This window comes from Budorcas taxicolor, chromosome 6 (genome assembly GCF_023091745.1).
Source record: "Budorcas taxicolor isolate Tak-1 chromosome 6, Takin1.1, whole genome shotgun sequence".
NCBI classification, from domain to species: domain Eukaryota; kingdom Metazoa; phylum Chordata; class Mammalia; order Artiodactyla; family Bovidae; genus Budorcas; species Budorcas taxicolor.
Window position 1 is genome coordinate 110859025 of NC_068915.1, and position 22267 is coordinate 110881291.

The following is a 22267-nucleotide window of genomic DNA, read 5'->3' on the forward strand; positions in this document are numbered from 1 at the left end:
CCCAGGGAGGTGGAGAAGCAGCAGATGGGGAACCATATGTGAGCCAAACTTCAAGGCCCTGGCGCCCCTCCCAGTGTCCTATTGGGCTTCTCTTGTAGAAACACAAAAGCAAAGGTAAAATTTTTAAAAGTTTCCAGACAGCGACTTCAGAGCATCAAACTCTAAGTGCAGTCTTTCTGAGCCCCGGGCTCTCTGTGACTGTATCAGTGCATGAAGACAATCTTGAAGTTAGTACACGGCAGAGTGAGGACCGAAACTCATCTCTTTCTACCCTTGGAATCATCAGGCCCATTCAAACGAAGAGGAAACAGAGACAGGGAGTGCTTTTCCCATGGTCGGAGCTGGCTAAATGGTAGAACTGGCTTTTGAACTGACTGCGTAGCCTGGCGCTGTCCCATTCAGTGGTTTCCAAAAGAGGGTGTTCTAAGCAAGTCCGAGGCCAGAGGCAACCCATTCCCAGTGTGTTAGCATTTCTGCTGTCTCCAGATGGAGGTGTCTTCCTCCGTCATCTCAAAGGTGAGTCATTAGGCTGCTGGGTGAGGTCACAGGCCTCCATTTAGTGAGGCAAGGTCCTAATGTTTGTGCTTCGGGACATACTACACATTTCTGCAGGTTAGGCAGCAGAGTGCCACGCTGGCGCTAGCTAACAGCCATAGTCTCTGTGGTTTATCTCACGTCTTGAACCATCATCTCTTGGAACTGGGTCAGGAAGGATGTGGTTCATACCAAGCACACTAATCCTAGGTCCCTACTGATCACAGCACATGGGGGTGAGCCTGGGTTCAACCTCAGCCTGCCATGTAGGTAGATGCCAGCAGTTGGTTAGAATAGTCCCGAGAGACTATCTGTGTGTGACGTCTATTTGTGATTCTGCAGCAGAATCACATTGCTTATCAGTAGATAAGTGTAAAATACGATTTATTCCACCTGGGGATATTCTTTCCCTTCTCTTTCAGATATGGATGCTTAAGTGCACTCAGTTCAGTTCAGTCGCTCAGTCGTGTCCGACTTTTTGTGACCCCATGAATTGCAGCATGCCAGGCCTCCCTGTCCATCACCAACTCCCGGAGTTCACGCAAACTCAAGTCCATTGAGTCAGTGATGCCATCCAGCCATCTCATCCTCTGTCGTCCCCTTCTCCTCCTGCCCCCAATCCTTCCCAGCATCAGAGTCTTTTCCAATAAGTCAACTGTTCACATGAGGTGGCCAAAGTACTGGAGTTTCAGCTTTAGCATCATTCCTTCCAAAGAACACCCAGGGCTGATCTCCTTTAGGATGGACTGGTTGGATCTCCTTGCAGTCCAAGGGACTCTCAAGAGTCTTCTCCAACACCACAGTTCAAAACCATCAATTCTTCGGCACTCAGCTTTCTTCACAGTCCAACTCTCACATCCATACATGACCACTGGAAAGATCATAGCCTTGACTAGATGGACCTTTGTTGGCAAAGTAATGTCTCTGCTTTTGAATATGCTGTCTAGGTTGGTCATAACTTTCCTTCCAAGGAGTAAGCGTCTTTTAATTTCATGGCTGCAATCACCCATTACTCAATCTCAAAAATTATCAACATCCTGCTATTCTTCTTTAATCTGTCTCCTCACATTTTTTTTTCCCCTAAAGCAGAGGTCCTCAACCTCTCGGATCTAATGCCTGATAATCTGAAGTGGAGCTGATGTAATAATAAAAGACAAAGTGCACAATAAATGTAATTCACTCAAATCGTCCTGAAACCACCCTACTCCCACCCCTGTGCAAGGAAAAATTGTCTTCCATGAAACCAAAAAGTTTGGAGACTGTAGCCATAAAACACTTTCTTTAAAGCAAATTCCAGACTTCACATTATTTTGTCTGTAAATACTTCAGTCTGAATCTTGAATGAAAAATAACATAAAAAAAATTCAAGCCCATGTAATACCATACTCTCATGTAACAAAATAAAGAGCATTTTTTCAGTGTTATCCAATATCCAACTTGCATTCAGTTTTCTATGATTTTCTTAAAAATCATGTAGTTTTATAACTGATTTGTTCAAGTAAAGATTCACTCATTACATTCAGCTATCTGAAGTATCCTCTAAGTATCTTCAAGGATGGATTATTAGTATCCTTTAATTTATAATCATTTTTAAGAGCCTGTTACTCTGTTGAAGAGATTCAATGATTCGTCTTATAGAATTTCCCACCTGCTGGGTTTGGCTCCTGGTTTTATTTCATGTTCTCCTCTAGTCCCTGTGCGCGTCCCTGGTGGCTCAGATGGTAAAGCATCTGCCTGCAATGAGGGAGGACCCTGTTTCGATCCCTGGGTCGGGAAGATCCCCTGGAGAAGGAAATGGCAACCCACTCCAGTATTCTTGCCTGGAAAATTCCATGGACTGAAAAGCCTGGTAGGCTACAGTCCATGGGGTCTCAAAGAGCTGGACACGACTGAGCGACCTCACTTTTCTCTAGTCCCTGTGGTGAGCGGGCTCAGTCACTCAGCTGCTTCCAGCTCTTTGTGACCCCATGGACTGTAGTCCATCAGGCTCCTCCACCCATGGGATTTTCCAGACAAGAATACTGGCGTGGGTTGCCGTGCCCTCCTCCGGGGGATCTTCTGGACTCAGGGATTGAACCCAGCCTCTTACATCTCCTGTCCCTGTATGACCTGCAGACAGAGAGCTCGGTTAGAGTCAGATTAGATTCGGGAGTGGTCAGGAATGCTTCATAGAGGGAGCTGTAGAATTCCTTGGGCATCACCTCAGGAGACACATAATGTCACGTTGTCTTGCATTTAGGGGCGTTAACAAGATTGGCCGTTAACTGCCTAATTCATTCATTATAAAGTTCCACAACAACTTTTCATTGAATTAGTTTAGCAGCATTTGATGATTATTGCCAAGATTGATTATTTCCATACTGCTACTGCTAAGTCACTTCAGTCATGTCCGACTCTGTGCGACCCCACAGACGGCAGCCCACCAGGCTCCCCCGTCCCTGGGATTCTCCAGACAAGAACACTGGAGCGGGTTGCCATTTCCTCCTCCAGTGCAGGAAAGTGAAAAGTGAAAGTGAAGTCGCTCAGTCGTGTCCGACTCTTTGCGACCCCATGGACTGCAACCCACCAGGCTCCTCCATCCATGGGATTTTCCAGGCAGGAGTACTGGAGTGGGGTGCCATTGCCTTCTGCAGATTATTTCCATAGGAGCTGTAAAATGGATGTTTCCTTTCTTTTCTGTCAAAATGCTTTTACTTAGATCCATAGAAAATGTCCTATTTACTGTTCATCTTGGATCCTAATAGCATTAACATAATCATGTATTTTATTTCATATGTATATGTGAAATAATTAAATAATTGTATGTATATTATTGTTGTTAGCAAAATGTGTAAATAGCGTTATGATTCTTTTGGTCCTTAGGATATAGGCTGCATCCCACTAGTGATGAATAGTGATGTACAACTGACTGACACTGTATTAAAGGAACCCCTCTGGTTGCTGGGTTGAGAATAGATGGTAGGAAGGGTCATGGAAGCTATGTAGAAGTTCCTGTAGGTGCTCAGGTGAGAAGTGATTGCAGATTTGGTCTTGATGGATGGGGGTGAGAAGGGGACATATTCTGGATATATTCTGAAAACAGATTTCTTGTGATTTGCTATGGGCTTGAATATAGTATATTAGGAAAAAAGAATAAAAAAAATAAAACTCTGAGGTTTGTGGGCTGAGTTACCAGAAAAATGCATTTCCCTATATTAACAAGGGAAAGACTGGGGTGAAGCAAGTTGGGCCAGGAACCACCAGTTTGGTTCTGTACATATTAGCTTTGTCCATTGCCACTGAAGTGCAGACACTGAATAGGATGCTGGCTGCTATGACTGAGGGTACTGGGGAGGGGTGTGGGCTGAAGATATGAATGTGAAAGTCAACTGTGCGTAGAAATTCAAGCCAATGTTTCATGATGAGGAAGTGTTCATTGTCTTCTTCAAGTAGTTCTGACTGGCTAAACAAGATGAAAGCTGAAAATGGACCAATGGATCAATGACTTGACAAGACTGGTTTTAGAGGAGTGGTCATGCGGAAAGCCTGTCATAATGGACTGAAGAAGCAGGGAAGAGAGGAATCAGAAATTGTAACTAGACAGCTCTCCCTAGGAGTCTTGCCGGAAAGGAGAGCAGAAACGACATGGTGATTGGGTGGATAAGCGGGGCATCCAAGATGGGAGAAATCGGGGCTAGTTTGAGAGACAGCTTCTTTGAAGTGGACTGAGAAGTTGTCTAAGTGAAGAATGCGTCTAAATTTCTACAGTTTTCTAAGGTTTTTGACAACTGACCTACCAATATCAAACTCAGCAGCATTTTTAAAGTGACTCACCTTGGTCATTTTTACCCAAAACTTCAACTTAGCTTTCACAGGAAAAAAGGTTTTCTTTTTTCATGCATCCAATTTAATGAAAGGGTATAATTAAAGCAAAAAGGATAGGCATACACCTACTTAAGAATAGGTAAATAAAGAACCAAATGAGTAAAAATGGAAGCTCTTGGGTATCCTAGAAAGTAGCCTAGTAATTGTGTAGAAGGCAAGCAACCTGTGTAGGGAGAGTGAAAAATGGTGGTGTTAACACAGAGACTCCGTTAAATATGGGTCAGGTAGAGTTTCTTTTTTCATTTTTGCAATGAATGATTTTAGAAATGGTCAGGCATTGCTTTTTTTTTTTTTTTCCATTAGAGATCTCTTCCTTGCCTCAGTTCAGAAAACTACCAGGACAAACTTTTCTTTAAATGAACTGTGGTGTAAAGATCTGCCTGCAATGTGGGAGACCTGGGTTCGATCCCTGTTGTCGGGAAGATCCCCTGGAGAAGGAAATGGCAACCCACTCCAGTACTCTTGCCTGGAAAACCCCATGGACAGGGGAGCTTGGCGGGCTACAGTCCATAGGGTCACAAAGAGTCAGACACGACTGAGCGACTGTCACACACACTCATGGTGTAAAGAACAGATGCAAGATGGTGAGGCTGAAACATGAAAATGAATGATAGATGAAATCAAGAATTGCTTTCGTGTGTGCGTGGAAGGGAATGACTGATTATATTCACAAGTTTTCGTAGTTGATCTGAGTGGAGAGTAACGATAGCTTATGGTGAACGATGTTGGATTCATGATCTCCGAAGAAGATTTAGCTTCGGGACCAGGGACCAGGCTTGATCACTCAAGAGCTTTTGTGTAGCAGAGTTTTATTCAAGTCAAGAAAAGGCTCAGAGAAAGCTTCTGACATAGACATCAGAAGGGCATGGAGAATGCCCCCCTTGCTGGTGTTTGCAAGGGAGTCATATATTTTTTAATTAATTATTACAATAAATCAAAAGAATGTCCCAAGGTAGTAAATCATTTTACTAGACTCACTCCCATAATTTACATTTTAAGATAACAGGATTAGCCAGAAGGTTTTCAGGAAGGAGAAACTGTCCTCAAGCAGGATACATTGTTGTTATATAATCCTTAAGACAGAGTTTAAAATTTGTTGTGTAATCATCAGTTCCAGGCTTAAAGAAAAAACGTTTTATGTAATAAGACTAAGGAATGTAGAGGGAAAAATGTTTGTCCTTTGCTCCTTGAGAATTCCAGACCCCTGTCTCCTCCTTGGGAACCCTGGACTTCTTATCAACCTGCCTAGGAATTGACTCTCTCTGTAGGAGATCATGTTTGCTTGTTTTTTTAATATCACCAGTAAATACCTGCTCTGAAACAGGTAGGGGGGAGGGATGATGAGAAGGTTGTCTTTAAAGATAAAAGAGAAAGTGAAACCCGAGGTCAGAAGCTTGAATAAGTGCTGCATGAGAATGACATTCCTTCTCCTTGTAGTGACGTTTCTTCTAATTTTAAAAATAAAACATGACCTTTTTAGAACACTTTGAAAAAAAATTTTTTTAATGTAGAGAAGACTACAAAATAAATCACTTAACCCCCAAGTGAACTGAAGTGAAGTGAAGTCGCTCAGTCATGTTCGACTCTACGACCCCATGGACTATAGCCCGTCAGGCTCCTTCATCCATGGAATTTTCTCAAGCAAGAGTACTGGAGTGGGTTGCCATTTCCTTCTGCAGGGGATCTTCCTGACCCAGGGACCGAACCCAGGTCTCCTGCATTGTAAGCTTTACCGTCTGAGCCACCAGGGAAACCCCAAAGTGGAATTCTAAATACTAGTGGGGCATACCACAAAAATTAAGGTGATTCACAAAAGTAAGCTGTATACCTGCTTAAATGGGTGGCTTCAGCTAAGTAGTTTTATAGATATAATTCAAACTTCCCCCATAATATGACATTGAAAAAATTGCTGATCTACATTCTCCACTTCCTACCTGAATGCATCTGTATAGCAGAAAGCTATCTACCTCTTTAGTCTCTGGATGTTTTGAAGCAGTTAGTAAAGCTTGATTTGAAGTGATGTTAACAATTCCGCCCATGCTTTCACTTAGCCATGATCCATACTCGCCTTGCCATGGTTGAGATGTTTCTTTTCTCTTGTTGTGACTATCAAGCAAACATTATAAAGTGATTTCTGTCTTTGGCACCCACAGTTTAAATATTGTAAAATGCATAATAAAATTTCTTTCTTCATTATCTTGATTTCTCAGAGTAAAATTCTGTGTATGAATTAGCTTGTCTATAGCAGTAATCGGAGAAGGCAATGGCAGCCCACTCCAGTGCTCTTGCCTGGAAAATCCCATGGGCAGAGGAGCCTGGTGGGCTGCAGTCCATGGGGTCGCAAAGAGTCGGACATGACTGAGCGACTCCACTTTCACTCTTCACTTTCATGCATTGGAGAAGGAAACGGCAACCCACTCCAGTGTTCTTGCCTGGAGAATCCCAGGGACGGGGGAGCCTGGTGGGCTGCCGTCTATGGGGTCGCACAGAGTCGGACACGACTGAAGTGACTTAGCAGTAGCAGTAGCAAAGCAGTAATAAAATCTCCTTGGGGATTCTTTAAGAGTAAAGAGAGATGGAAAACATACAGTTTTGTATGGAAACTGGGAGAGATTTAAAACTGCAGAGGAATGTGTGAGGCTGAGTTCAAAGGTAACTGTTTGTATTTGGGAGATCTGGTTTCATGTTTAAATACTTCTTGGTAAAAAATTTTAAAGCCTTGCATTTTTTTTTCTTGTCTAGTATAACTTCTTTGGTCCCACTCATATTTCTTTTTGTACAGCTCTTTGGAGCTCCTTTCTGGTCTGCTAAATTGGGTACTGTTTCATTCATGAATTGTTGATCTTTAAAATAAAAAATAATTTTAAAGGTTTGGAAACCAAGATTATGAACATATCCGTTTGTGCTGAATGTTGTGCGTTTTGTATTTGACATCTCTAGTTTTCTTCACGCTTTTCCTTGTTCAATATTCCTCACTCTTCAGTTCATGTATCCTCTCAAGTCTTTTCTTTTAAACATGTCAAATCATGATAATGCTAAACACACTGAAATATCTATGGAACAAATATCCATTTACTCATCATGCAGAGTTAACTGACAATAAAATGGTTGTCATATTTCATTCAGATCTTTTCCCCCCAGTTTTCAAAGAAACATGTTAGAGAGAAAAATCAAAGTACATCTTCCTTCAATTTTCTTCTTTCTCAGATGCAAGCAATACTTGATTGACCTGTATCTTTCTAGAAATATTTTCTGAATATATGAGCGCATATGCATATATTCTTTTTTTCTGCACACAGTCTTTCATCTGTATCTCACTTTTTTTCTCACTTAATAGTGTATCTTGATTATCAATGTAGTTCTGTTTCATTCTATAGTAGTGTTCCATTTTATAGATTTACCAAATTCTAGACTTGTGTCGATGGACACTTAGGTTGTTTTAAAACTTCCCTGGTGGCTCAGACGGTAAAGCGTCTGCCTGCAATATGGGAGAGCCAGTTTCAGTCCCTGGGTCGGGAAGATCTCCTGGAGAAGGAAATGGCAACCCACTCCAGTATTCTTGCCTGAAAAATCCCATGGACGGAGGAGCCTGGTGGGCTACAGTCCATGGGGTCGCAAAGAGTCAGACACAACTGAGCGACTTCGCTTTAAACTTTTTTAACTTTTGCAATAGATTGCAAACTATGCTGCAATAAAATCCTTGGGTTTGTAAGACAGAATCCTAGAAGTCAAAATATGTGCCCCTCTACATTTTCAAAACATGGACACACTTCTGATGAAGCAATCCTCTTCATGAGGCAATGACACTTTATTTCCCCGTCTGTTAACTACGCAGGATGTTTTCAAACTTTCTGATTTTTGTCAATCTGATAAGGGAAGATGCTACTGCCTTTGAATTCTAGTTTGTATTTGTTTTACGTTTTTGCCCTGTAGAATGAACTTTGCTTTTTTCCACTTACCAATATGTTTTGGTGATTTCAATTACATTACTTTAGTGATTTATTCATGTTGCTATGTGAGCACTAGCTCATTCATTTTAACTGCTGCATAGTAGCCTAGTGAATGACTGTATCCTACATTTATGAATAGATTTCCTTTTTCTAAAGGTATACATTTAATATATTTATTTTAAAATTTTTTCTTTTTCTTTTAACTATCACAGATTGTCCTTGTACAATATTGAGACGTGTAGAAACAAAATACAGTTATTGGAGGAGAGGTGCTCTACAGAGTTTTGTGTTGGCCTCTGCCACAGATCAACCTGAGTCAGCCACAGGGACACACACGCCCTTCCTCCTGAGCCTGCCTCGGCCTCCCTTCCCATCCCACCACTCCAGGTTGTCACAGAGCCCTGGGTTGAGCGCTCTGTTTTACACAGCAAATTCTCCCTTATTCTGTTTTCGCTGACCTAAACCATGCCGAAACACACACATCTTCTTGTGCCTGTGTTTTTTCTCAGATGTTTAGCTAGAGACTGAATTCCTCAGCCCTAGAGTGCCGTTTTCACCTGTCCAGGGTGCATTAGTTTGCTAGAGCCACCGTAACAAACCACCACAAACTGGGTGGCTTAAACAATGGGAATTTCTTGTCCCACAGTTCTAGAGGCCAGAGGTCTGAAGTCAAGGTATCAGAAGGCTCGGCTCTTTCCGAGGACCACGAGGAAGCCTCTGTTCCGGGCTACTCTCCAGTTTCTAGACGCCTCAGGCATTCCTTGTCTAGCAGATGGGATTCTCCCTATGTCTCCACATTTTCTTCCTTCTGTGTGTGTCTGTCTCTAGGTCCAAATTTTCCGCCCTTTCTGAGGACCCTGGTCATAGTGGGTAAAGGATCACCCTTATTCTCACCTTAATTTGATCATCTGCAAAGATCCTATTTCCAAATAAGGTCACCTTCTGAGGGACTGGCAGTTAGAACGGATACATCTTTTAGGGCACACAATTTAGCTCAAACAATGGGTGTATCAGTGAAGATGCTTTTGGTGACAAGAAAAAGAATACTCAACTATAAGAGGTCTAAAACAAGAGGTTTTTAATAGACACACATAACAATATATACAGAAGTGGGGTGGTCCTTGGGTAGGTTCAGCAGCTCACCCATTACTCGGGACCTTCCATTCCTCCATCTCCCTAGGGTGGCTTTCATCCTTGTGCTTCTTGTCACAAGACGGCTGCTGCAGTTCCAGGCATTATGTCCTTATATCGTGATACCCAGGAACAGAGAGCAGGGGGATGGCAAGACTGCCTTCCCTGCAAGTCTCCTTATCAAGGAATAACATCCTTCCCAGAGCCCTCCTTCAATTGCCTCTGTGCTTCCTCCTTGAACTTCATTAGCCAGAATTGGTGTACATGGCTCCCCAAACTGCAGAGGAGGCTTGCAAAGTGAGTGTTTGATATTTGGAATCTCTATGATAGGAGACGTGCTTTGCCAGTAGGGAAGAAGAGTGAAGGGTATCTATTCGGGTTGGAAAGCAAAGTTGTCTGCTACGTCATATATGGCCAAACAGGCCTCCAAATTTGTGGTGTCAATTTCCCTTCACAAAGACAGTGTGAATTTACTCGTTACCATGCATCCTCACCAGCACTTGGAAATTGTCAAAATGTTTTGCCCATCTTTTGCGGCTCTAATTTTTGTTCCCCTGATTACTAATGCAACTGATCACTTTCTAATGTGTTTATGTCATTCTGGTTTTTCCTGTGAAATGCCTATTTTTATCTTTTGCCTGTTTTTTATATTGAATTTTTTTTCATACTGATTGTATAAAGATTCTAAATTTTTATTAGTTATGTGGCTTGCAAATAACTTCTCCCTATCTGTGGTCTGACCTGACTTTATTTATCAGGTCCCTTGTCTTACTGAAGATTTTAATATACTCATATTATCTTTTATGGTTATGCCTTTTTGCATCTTTAAAAAAATGTTTATTTTTGGGGGGAGCCACACTGCAGGGCATGTGGGATCTTAGTTCCCTGACCAGGGATCAAACCCATGCCCTCTGCATTGGAAGCTCGGAATTTTAACCACTGGACCACCAGGGAAGTCCCTTGTATCTTATTTAAGAACTTATTTTCTACCAGAGGCCACAAAATGTCACATATAATAAAAAAATTTTTAAAACATTTGATTTCATTAGTGCTTTATACTTTTGGAATGTATTTTTGTGTATGATATAATGTAGGAGGCTAATTCATTTTATCCCTATAGTTGGATAGTCAGTTCTGTAAGCTCCATCTATTAAATAATCTATTATTTATGAAGGGCTTTATAATGCCACTTTGGTTGTGTATCAGGTTTATTAGTTCATTTCTGGGCTCTAATATATTTTATGATCTTTTTATCTCTAAACCACTCCACATTGTTTAAATTACTAATGTCTTGATATTGAGTGGGGTACCTCTACTTTCTGTTAGTTTACACTTTTTTTGAAGTTTATGCAAACAGAATTACATACTCCATATTTTTGTGTGGTGTCTTCCACGGCTGTGGCATGATGTTTTCTAATTCATCCGTCTTGTACTAATAGTTCCTTCCCTGTTATTGCTGAACTGTAGTCCCTTGTGTGTATATTCCACAGTGTGTTTATCCATTCATCTGTTGACTTGTATGTGACTTGTATTCACTTTTTGGATATTATGAGTAAAGTTCCTATGAATATTAGTATACACGTTACTGTGTAGACATGTGGTTTCATTTTTCTTGGGTAAATCCCCGGAAATAAAATAGCTGAGCCATTGTGGTTCAGCTGTTTCAGAAGCTGCTACACTGTTTCACAAGGTAATGGCATAGCTTTATGTGTTCACTATCAGGGTATGAATATTCTTGCTAGCACTGTTATTGTTGGGCTTTTATGTGTTAGCCATTCTAATGGGCTTGCAGTGGTATTTGTATGGTGGTTTTAATCTGCATTTCCCTCATGACTAATGATATTGGACATCGTCTCGTGGACTTATTGAAGTACGTATTCAAGTCTTTTGCCAACCTTTAACAAATTAGGTTTCTGTTCTTACTATTGAGCTGTAGGTGCTTTATTTATACTGAATACAAGTCCATTATCAGTTCAGTTCAGTCGATCAGTCGTGTCTGACTGCTTGCAACTCCATGGACTGCAGCACGCCAGGCCTCCCTGTCCATCACCAGCTCCCAGAGTTTACTCAGACTCACATCCACTGAGTCGGTGATGCCATCCAACCATCTCATCCTCTGTCGTCCCCTTCTTCTCCTGCCTTAATCTTTCCCAGCATCAGGGTCTTTTCAAATAAGTCCTTTATCAGATGTGTCCTAAACATATTTTCTTTCACTTTGTAACTTGTCTTTTCATCTTCTCTAATGGAATGTTTTAAGGACCAAAATTAAAAAAAAAAAAAAAACCCTTTATAAGATCCAATTTGTTCATTTTCTTTTATACAACTTGTGCTTTAGGTCTTTGATCAATTTCTAGTTAATTTTGTGTATGGTGTGAAATGAGAGTCAATTTCTTTTTTCTGCATATACAAACTTATTTGCTATAGTATTATTTGGGCTTCCCAGGTGGCACTGTGGTAAAGAATCTGCCTGCCAAGCAGGAGACTCCGGTTCGATCCCTGGGTCAGGAAGATCCCCTGGAGGGTAGCATGGCTACCCCCTCCAGTATTCTTGCCTGGAGAATCTCCATGGACAGAGGAGCCTGGTAGGCTACAATCCATAGGGTTGCAAAGAGTCGGCCACAACTGTAGTATCATTTATGGAAAAAGCTTTCCCTTGCCTTCTTTGACTCCCTTCCTGAAAGTCAGTTGACCATGTCTTAGTCAATTTCAGAGGCTGTAATAGAATAGCATAGACTGGGTGGCTTATGGGCAACAGAAATTTATTTCTCGCAGTCCTGGAGGCTGAGCATCCAAGACCAAGATGTCAGCAGATTCAGTGTGTGCTGAGAACCCACTTCCTGTTTCAAAGATGGCCCCTTCTCGCTGTGTCCTCACAGGGATTAAGGAGGGAGTTCTCTGGGTCTCTTTTATGAGGATGTTAACTCCATTCATGACAGCTCCGCTCTCATAAGCTAATTACCCCAAATGCCCCCCTGCCAAATACTATCGCCTTGGGAAACAGGTTTAACTTATGAGTTTTGGGGGGACACAAACATTCAATCTATAGCATCAAGTATGTTTGGGTTTCTTTCTGCCCCCTCTTCTACTTCTTTGATTTATATCAATTCTTTCATGATTCCTACATTGTCTAGATCACTGAAGCTCTTTAGTAAATCTTGAAATCAAATAATGTAAGTCCTCTAGCTTTTTCCCTTTGATTGGTTTGGCTAGCTTGTATAATAAAATTTAGACTCAACTTGTCAATATGTTTAACACAGCATGCTGAATTCGTTACCATCTTAATATTGAGCCTTCCAACCTATAAATATGGTGTATCTATTTCCTTGAAATGTTAATCACTCAGTTGTGTCTGACTCTTTGCAACCTCAAGGACTGTAGCCTGCCAGACTCCCCTGTCCATGGGATTCTCCAGGCAAGAATACTGGAGAGGGTAGACATTCCCTTCTCCAGGGAATCGTCCCTACCCAGGGAACCCAGGTCTTCTGCATTGCAGGAAGATTTCTTTAATATCTGAGCCACCAGGGAAGCTCTTAGGCATTTGAAACTTTCTCATAGCAATGTTTTGTTTTCAGAGCATAAGTTGCATATATTTTGTTAAATTTGTTAATATTTCTAATTTTTGCATTCCTATAGTTTAATATACATGTATATATTCTACTTTGATATAATATGTAGTATATAGTTTTCATATAGTACTTAATATATAGTATTTAATATATAGTTTATAGCATAATAGGGGACAACAGGGGATGAAATGGTTGGATGGCATCATAAACTCGATGGATGTGAGTCTGAGCAAACTCCAGGGTTGGTGATGGACAGGGAAGCCTGGTGTGCAGCAGTCCATGGGGTCACAGTCAGACATGACTGAACGACTGAACTGAACTGAACTGAACTGATACAATATATTACATATCCTGATCAATACCACCTCGACCCAAAGACTTCTCCATCCTAGTTCGTGGCAACTCCATCCTTCCAGGGTCACAGGCCCCAAACCCTGGAATTATTGACTCCTTAAATCACTGCAGATGGTGACTGCAGCCTTGAAATTAAAAGACGCTTACTCCTTGGAAGGAAAGTTATGACCAGCCTAGATAGCATATTCAAAAGCAGAGACATTACTTTGCCAACAAATGTCCGTCTAGTCAAGGCTATGGTTTTTCCAGTGGTCATGTATAGATGTGAGAGTTGGACTGTGAAGAAAGCTGAGCAACAAAGAACTGATGCTTTTGAACTGTGGTGTTAGAGAAGACTCTTGAGAGTCCCTTGGACTGCAAGGAAATCCAACCAGTCCATTCTGAAGGAGATCAGTCCTGGGTGTTCTTTGGAAGGACTGATGCTAAAGCTGAAACTCCAGTATTTTGGCCACCTCATGCGAAGAGTTGACTCATTGACAAAGACTCTGATGTTGGGAGGGATTGGGGGCAGGAGGAGAAGGGGACGACAGAGGATGAGATGGCTGGATGGCATCACCGACTCGATGATGGACGTGAGTTTGAGTGAACTCCGGGAGATGGTGATGGACAGGGAGGCCTGGTGTGCTGCGATTCATGGGGTCGCAAAGAGTCGGACACGACTGAGCGACTGAACTGAACCGAACTATTTCTCTCACACTACTTATCCTATCTGTTAGGAAATCTGCAATGAATCAAGAATTTATCACATCTGCTGCTATCCCGGTGCAAATCACCATTGGCACTTGTCTGGATTACTGGTCTGGGAGCGCAGCTCAACCCAGAAAGTTGCTCACCTTTCTCTGCCTCTTCCGATTTTCAGACTATATTTAACAAAGCAGTCAGAGAAGTGCTGTGAAGCCTAAGTAATGTCACGCGCCTCCTCCCCTGCTCAGCATCCAGTGTGCCTCCCCAGTTCATGAGTAGAACCTCGCTAAGCTCGGCCCAGTGGGATCGCCTTTCTGACCTCACTTCCGTCCACTGTCCACTTTGCTCGCTGCTCCAGCCACATTGGCTTCTCTGCTGTTTCAGGGACAACCAGGCACCAGGGCTGTTGTGAACGCTGTCCCTTCTGCCCAGAGTGCAGTGGGTGTCTGTGCAAGTAACTTCCTTGCTTCCTTTGATCTTTTGCTTGTGTTATCTACTGTCCTCCCTGTTTAACACCCAACACAGACACTTCCTCCCCATGACTTCTGACTCTCTTCTCCTGTTCTATTTTCCCTCCCCCCCCGCCCATAGAATTTATAAACTGCTGGGATACTCACTATCTTTACCGTCTGCTATCAGTCTTGCCCTGATAGAATGGAATCCACCCAGGACAGAGGGTCTTGTCTATTTCGTTCACTGGTGTATCTTGTTTATTCATAAATGTGCCTGGAACATAGGAGATGCTCAATAAATATTTGCCAGGTGAATGAATGAATGATTTCTGAGCTTTCCTAAGCCTGAAGAGCCTTCTGATTTTGAGACTCTGCTGAGAAAATCCTCACCACCTCAGTGAATGCCGTCAGTCTTTCTCCTCCCAGTAGCTGGCGGTCTTCGCCTTCAGCGCAGGCTTCCAGGAGCCTCAAATTTGAGAATCCACTGACTCCTGCATTGCAGGCAGGTTCTTCACCATCTGAACCCCCGGATCCTAATTCCTGTTAGGACTCAGCTCTGTTCTGGGGATAAGTTGTTATTGTTGTTCAGTCACTCCGTCATGTCCGACTCTTTGCGGCCCCATGGACTGCAGCACACCAGGCTTCCCTGTCCATCACCAACTCCTGGAGCTTGCTCAAGCTCATATCCGTTGAATCAGTGATGCCGTTCAACCATCTTATCCTCTGTCGTCCCCTTCTCCTCCTGCCCTCAGTCTTTCCCAGCATCAGGGTCTTTTCCAATGAGTCGGGTGGCCAAAGTATTGGAGCTTCAGCCTCAGTCCTTCCAGTGAATATTCAAGGTTGAGTTCCTTTAGGATTGACTGGAGAGAAGTAGGGACGTGATTTTAAATTTCCTGAAGGGGGCAGCATTGTTTAGCAGAAAGAGAGAAGTTTGGCGGTAAGGCACCTGTCCTGCCTGCTGACTGTTTGGCTTTGGGCAGGTTGCTAAGCTCTGAGACTAGGTAGCTCCAAAGCAGGGAAGAGGGTAATCCCCCCCCCCCGCCTCCCCTGCCCCCCGACACACAAGGAGAGCTGGGGTAAGGGTTAAATTGGATGCGTCCACGAAGAGCAGCGGTGCATGCTGCGGTGTTCACACCCTCTCCTCGCTCCTTCTAGCACTCCCCTGCCTCTGGGCACTGCAGACGCCTGCACGAGTGGGCCAGAGGTAGGAAGAAGGGGCAAGCGGTGCACAGGAGGGAATACTCATGGTGGGAGGGAAGCTGGTGGGGGTCTGTGGGAAGGAGCTGAGTGATAGGAGGAGGACATCTCAGTGACCTTGAATCCTGACACTGGTGCCCAGCCTGCATGCATCAAGACTCTAGGTCAGCAATTAAGGAAGCAAACAGCAAACTGCTATCAGCCTGGGAGCCCAGCTCAACCCAGAGAGTTGCTTATGACAAAGCACTTTTTTTCAGAAGCTGCTCCTGGAGCTTGTCGGGCATGAACACTGATGAAGCACGCTGATTTTTCAGTCTTCCTTGGTGGCTCAGATGGTAAAGAATCTGCCTGCAATGCAGGAGATGTGGGTTCGATCCCTGGGTTGGGAAAATCTGATGAAGGGAATGGCTACCCACTCCAGTATTCTTGCCTGGAGAATCCCATGGACAGAGGAGCCTGGTGGGCTACAGTTCATGGGGTTGCAAAGAGTTGGACACAAATTAGTGACTGAAGAACAAAAAAAACCAGTTCAGATTGCTGGTTACCGTCAATGCCTGCCCTCCTACCTCTAGATAAGAGCACCTGTGGTTGAACAAAGTGGGTTTATTGCTTTTTGCAGAAGGACTGGACTCTCGCCCTAGGGACGCACCGGGGCAGGAGAGGACACACAGGGGCAGGAGAGGGCTCCATCTAAGGATGTTGTGTGCTAGTAGCTTAGTCCTGTCCGATGACTAAGGCAACAACACTGGAGTGGGTTGCCATTTCCTTCTCCAAAAGGAACTATAGAAAGAAAGAAAGTGAAGTGGCTCAGTCCTGTCCGACTCTTTGCGACCCCTTGGACTGTAGCCTACCAGGCTCCTCTGTCCATGGAATTTTCCAGGCAAGAGTACTGGAGTGGGTTGCCATTTCCTTCTCCATCTAAGAATGTTAGAAGGGACTTAAAGGATTTGGACTTGTTTTATGAGATTTTGGCCAAGTTTCAAGGAGGCTGGTTTCCCTGGATGCTGCCAGGAGGCAAAGGGGATGGGGTTAAGCCTTCATGTGCTGTCTCTTCAGTCGTGTTCCACTCTTGCAACCCCAGGGACTGTTACCCACCAGGTTCCTCTGTCCATGAGATTTCCCGTGAGGCAAGAGTATTGGAGCGGGTTGCCATTTGCTTCGCCAGGGGATCTTCCCAACCCAGGGATCAGACCGGTGTCTGTTACGTCTCGTGCATTGGCAGGTGGTTTCTTTACCACTGAGCCACCAGGGAAGGCCATAGCGGCTGGGCCTCGCTGATATTCCTCGATTCCTGGGCTCATCAGGAGGAAGGAGCCACTCGACTTGGCCAGCCTGAGGCCGGAAGGCAGAAGACCCTTGGAATGACAGCTTGGCTAGCGCCCCGCAGGGACAAAGCAGGCTCAGAGGAAATAAAAAACTGGAGGCTCATCCTCCCTCCCCTGGGTCCAACTGTCTGATCTGATATTATACTTGGGATGCCAAGTCCAAAGGCCAGAGTTTGTCCTGATGACGATAGCTGAGCTCTGCCAATGGAAACCCACTCCCTGCCCCCTTGCCCCGAAGAGCTCGGGTTCACTTGCCACACAAACTCACAAGGGAAGGTCCAGCTCGGTCTCCTCCAGCAACCCCCGTCTCCCCTCCATTTCTGCTGCCTTGCCAGCCTGCCTGCTCTCCACCAGGGGCTGTCTGGAGGGGGCCATGGGGTTCGAATTTCTATTTCAAAGACTTCTCTCCATCTTTGAGGCCATCACAAATTTTTTCCAGAATGATTTAAAACAAAAAAAAAAAGTCAGCAGAGGCCGCCTCCCTGCTTCCACCTATCCACCATCTTCCCCTTGTAATTAGGTAAGATTCAGAACCATTTCCTTGGTCTAAAAGGCCCGCGTGATCTCCTCTCAGTTACTTTTCTGACTTGACTTCTCCCCTCTGCTCCCCTTGTTCTTCACTCACTTCCTCAAAATCAGCAAGTTCTTTTCTGCCTCAGGGCCTTTGCAGTTGTAGGGCCCTCTGCCTGGACTGCACCCCTCCCAACATCTAGTCTTAGGGAGGCATCTCCTGACCAGCCTTCCTAAGGTGGTCATTGCACCAAAATTCCCCACTGATTCCCTACGCTCCTGTCATCACCTGTACTTACTTTGTTAGCTTATTTGCTTGTTTGTGTCCGATCTGTCTCTCTGACCAGAGAGGAACCTCACGAGGGCAGGGACCTTGTAGGGCGGGGAGGCTGATGCTCATCCTATAAGGATGCTGTGCACATGAGACGCAATGGTGTGGATGAACTGCTTGGCACAGAGTGACCTTCTCAGTGAGACTTCTTTGGCGTGTGTGTGCGCTCAGTCGTGTCCAACCCTTTGTGGTCCCGTGGACCACAGCCCATCAGGCTTCTCTGTGCATGGGATTCTCCAGGCAAGAGTACTGGAGTGGGTTGCCATGTCCTCCTCCAGGGGACCTTCCCTACCCAGGGATGGAACCCACGTCTCCTGCATCTCTTGCCTTCGCAGGCAGATTCATTACCGCTAGAGCCACCTGGGAGGCCTTGTGCTCTAAACATATATTTGAAATCGAATTATTCATCTTTTACTTTGCTTCCTATCTTATCTCACAGAAACAGAAACTGCCAAGAGATCAAGCAGGCATTCATGAGTGCATTCATTTCCAAGGATCCCTGCAAAGCGACAAAGGAAGACTACAAACCACTGATCGACCTGGCAGATTCCACTGTGCCTTGTGACAAGGTAACTGGGGCCAAGTTATGGATTTAAAAACTGACCATAAAAGCCAAAGGGAAGAGGTCATAATCAGGGTGAGGGAAGAGGAAAACTGGATATTAGGATGTAGGCTTAACTGGTGGGGAGGGAGCTTGTGGGCCTTTGGGAGACCAGGATGTCACAGGGATTCAGGACACCCCGGGGGACAGGAGATGAGAGAGAGGATTGCGGATGTAGAAAGAGGAAAGGAAAGTTGGCCAAAAATCAGGCAAAACAAACCTAGCATAAATCCCAACCCAATCCAAACCAAAGTGATCCACCTGATAAAATTCAAAACTCTCCCTAACCTCTGGTGATAGTGATGATGGTAACAGCAATGCCTTTTTGAATTTTCTGAGTGTCCTTTTTGCTTACAAAGGACTCTCTGAATCTTATCCTGTCAAGTTTTCACTGTGAACCTGTGAAATAGGCAGGTTAGGCATCAGTCTTTCCATTTCACCAGAAAGAACACCGAGGCTTCCTGAGTTGGGGGACCAGTGATGACTGAATTTGATGCTCTTGAAAGTACCCAGCTGAAATGCACAGAGTTCAAGATTTAGACCCAGACTCGCCTGCATTTTAATCCACTAATTATACTGGGAAAGGTCTCTAACGGAGTGCATCTTTTCTTTTTTAAAAGCTTGGTTTATCTTAATTTTAGGATAATTACTTCACAGTATTGTGATGGTCTGTGCCATACATCAGTATGAATCGGCCATAGGTATACATGTGTCCCCTCCATCGCAAATCCCCGCACCCATGGAGTGTGTCTTTTCTAAAATCGGTGTTCAGGGTGAAAATTCAGTGTGCCCCAAAGCACCTTCATGTAGCCCCGAAGCCTTAAAGCCACGAATTACAACGTCTCCCCCCACTGTTAGAGCTGCGGTCACCACGGCGCTCTGGTTGGTGCAACAAGCACGAGGCCCTTCACAGAGGAGCTGCTCCTACATCTCCACCCGGGAGGCGCTGGCTGAACAAGTGACGGGACCGCTGACGAGCCCTTGCCTTGTTTTGTCTCATTTCGCCTCAGCATCTCAGGGATTCCTTACCATTATTATCGATGGTGGCTAAGAGGCAAGAATCCGCCTGCCAACGCAGGAGAGCTAAGAGACCAGGGTCTCAGAGCAGGGGACTTGGGAGACCAAGGTCTGATCCCTGGGTTGGGAAGACCCCTTGGAGGAAGGCACAGCAACGCTCAGTCATGTCCAGCTCTTTGTGACCCCATGGACTGTAGCCCAGCAGGCTCCTCTGTCCGTGGGATTCTTCAGGCAAGAATACAGGAGTGGGTTGCCATTTCCTTCTCCAGGGGATCTTCCTGACCCAGGGATCGAACCCGAGTCTCCTGCATCACAGGGGCACTCGTTACCATCTGAGCCACCAGGGAAGCCCCCAAGGCTGGCTGCCCACTCCAGTGTTCTTGCCTGGAGAATCCCATGGACAGAGGAGCCTGGCGGGCTACAGTCCACGGGGTCACAAAAAGACAGATGCGACTGAAACAACTAAGCACACACACACCATTTTACGGATGGGGAACACGAGGCTTAGAGATTCCTTAGTCGCCCGAGGTTGGAGAGCTAGTGAGCACTGATGCTGGGTTTTATAAAGGCAGCGAGACTCCAGGGCCTGGCTGCACAGTACAGCCTCCACTGCCTCCTACTGAGAATAAACAGATCCATGGAACAGAAGATGGTTCTGAAATCTGACTTTACAAGGGACCTTTACAAGGGTCCCTGACAGAGCTCACTGTGTTTGTTCTTTTCCTCCGTTTGTAAGGGGAGATTTGAGGGGGAAAGCGGGAATCATTGAGCTCTTTAAGAAGCAACGAGCAGTTCTCCCAGAAAATGGCATGTAGCAAAAATTGTTTTGCCAAGAACTTCAGGAATTTGAAACTTCTTAATGCCTTCCCCAGATGTGTTTGGAGCTTTAAGAATTCTAAGATTAAAAAAATTTTTTTATTTATTTAACTTTGGCTGCACTTTTTATTTTTAATTTTTATTTATTTAATTTTGGGTCTTTGTTGCTGAGCTCAGGCTTTTCTCTAGTGCAGTGACTTTGCTTGTTGCAGAGAAGGGAGTCTGGGGGGCGCAGGCTTTAGCAGTCATGGTTCACAGGCTTAGTTGTCCCTTGACATGTGGGATCTTCCCATATCGGGGATCAGACCTGTGTCCCCAGCGTTGGCAGGCAATTTCTTAACCATTGGACCAGCAGGGAAGTCCTATTATAAGATACCGATTAGTGGCTCTCAGGCTTTTTTCCTGCAGTCCAGAAAAATCACTTCACTTTACATTGTGACCTAGAGAACACACACACACACAGGTTCATGCACACACGCATACATACGCACCCTCTCACTCACAGACAGAAATTGACGATGCCCACCCTCCTTACTCTTATACAGGTGATTTACATGATGTCTCCCATGTTTTCTTTCATTAAAAAAGATGCAGATTTGATGTTTTTATTCAGCTTAGTAAGTTGATTCAATAATAGATTGTCTTTCTTCTTTCCTAGAGAGTCTTATGGAGCAAAACAAAGGAGCTGGCTCGTGAATACGCGAAAGCGCGGGGCCTGGTGACCCTGGAGGACACGCTGCTGGGTTCCCTTGCGGACGACCTCAGCTGGTGTGGAGAGCCAGGCTCTCCTGGTGAGATCTGGGGTTGTGTGGGGCGGCCCCGGGGAAGCGCAGGGTGCAGGAGCCTGGGGCTCTGAGTGCTCCTTGGGCTGATGGAAGACAGTGTTCTATAGGCCAGCTCATGATTTCTAGAGAAAAAATGCCTTCAGGATTTGGGACTGTCCAAGCTTCCTGATTCTCTCCTTCCTGAGGGAAGGTGTAGCCTGCTTTGAAATGGTGGTCTGCTTTCTCTAATGGCGCCATTCAGGACCAAGGAATTCTCGGGCAGGAGGAGCCTCCAAGGGAGCCAGGCAGAAGCCCTTGATTTGCAGAACAGCCCCCAGGGACCACGTGCAGGGCTTCTCTGTCTCGGGCTGTGCGCGGCTCTGCCAGAGGTGAGAGGTCCCTTTATCTTCCCAGAAAGACAGAGAACACCTCCTTGCAGGAAGGTATTTCTGCCGAGAAAGTCTGACTGCGCATTGACTTCTTTTTCTCCTCCTCTTTTTATTTATAATGTGGGTATTTTTGCTTTTTGTAGTTTTATTCTTTTACTTTATATATTTTTTTCTTAATATTATTTTATTGCTTTTTACTTACCAAGGAAAAAAAAAACTCACTGTGATGGCTTCTTCAACCTAGATGTCCACTGTTTCCAAATACAAAAAGGATACCCTCTTTTTCAAAAAAATTATTTTATTTACTTATTTATTTTTGGGCGTGCTGGGTCTTTGTTGCTGTGAGGGCTCTTTCTCTTGTTGTGGCACATGGGGCTACTCTCTAGTTGCCGTGTGTGGGCCTCTCGCTGCCATGCCTTCTGCTATTGTGGTCACGGGCTCCAGGGTGCGTGGGCTTCTGTGGTTGGGTTCCACGGACTTAGTTGCTCCTTGGCATGTAGGATCTTCTTGGATTGGGCATCAACCCGTGTCTCCTGCATTGGCGGGTGGATTCTTCACCACTGAGCCACCAGGGAAAAAGTCGGCTTAAAGCTCAACATTCAGAAAACTAGAATCATGGCGCCCGGTCCCAACACTTCTGGGCAAATAGATGGGGAAAGAGTAGAAACAGTGACAGACTTTATTTTTGTGGTGGCGAGGGGGGTGGCTCCAAAATCACTGCAGATGGTGACTGCAGCCATGAAATCAAAAGACACTTACTCCTTGGAAGAAAAGTTATGACC

At 44.7% G+C, this 22267-nt stretch overlaps 1 protein-coding gene across 1 annotated transcript in view; it reads left to right on the forward strand.

The window, feature by feature from the left end:
* The window catches only part of CD38 (CD38 molecule), a 53450-nt gene that overhangs the window by 11355 nt on the left and 19828 nt on the right, over positions 1-22267 (forward strand). The window contains exons 2-3 of the mRNA XM_052642276.1: positions 18338-18467; positions 20991-21123. Coding sequence (XP_052498236.1) covers positions 18338-18467; positions 20991-21123 — 263 coding nt within the window. The remainder of the gene's footprint in view (positions 1-18337; positions 18468-20990; positions 21124-22267) is intronic.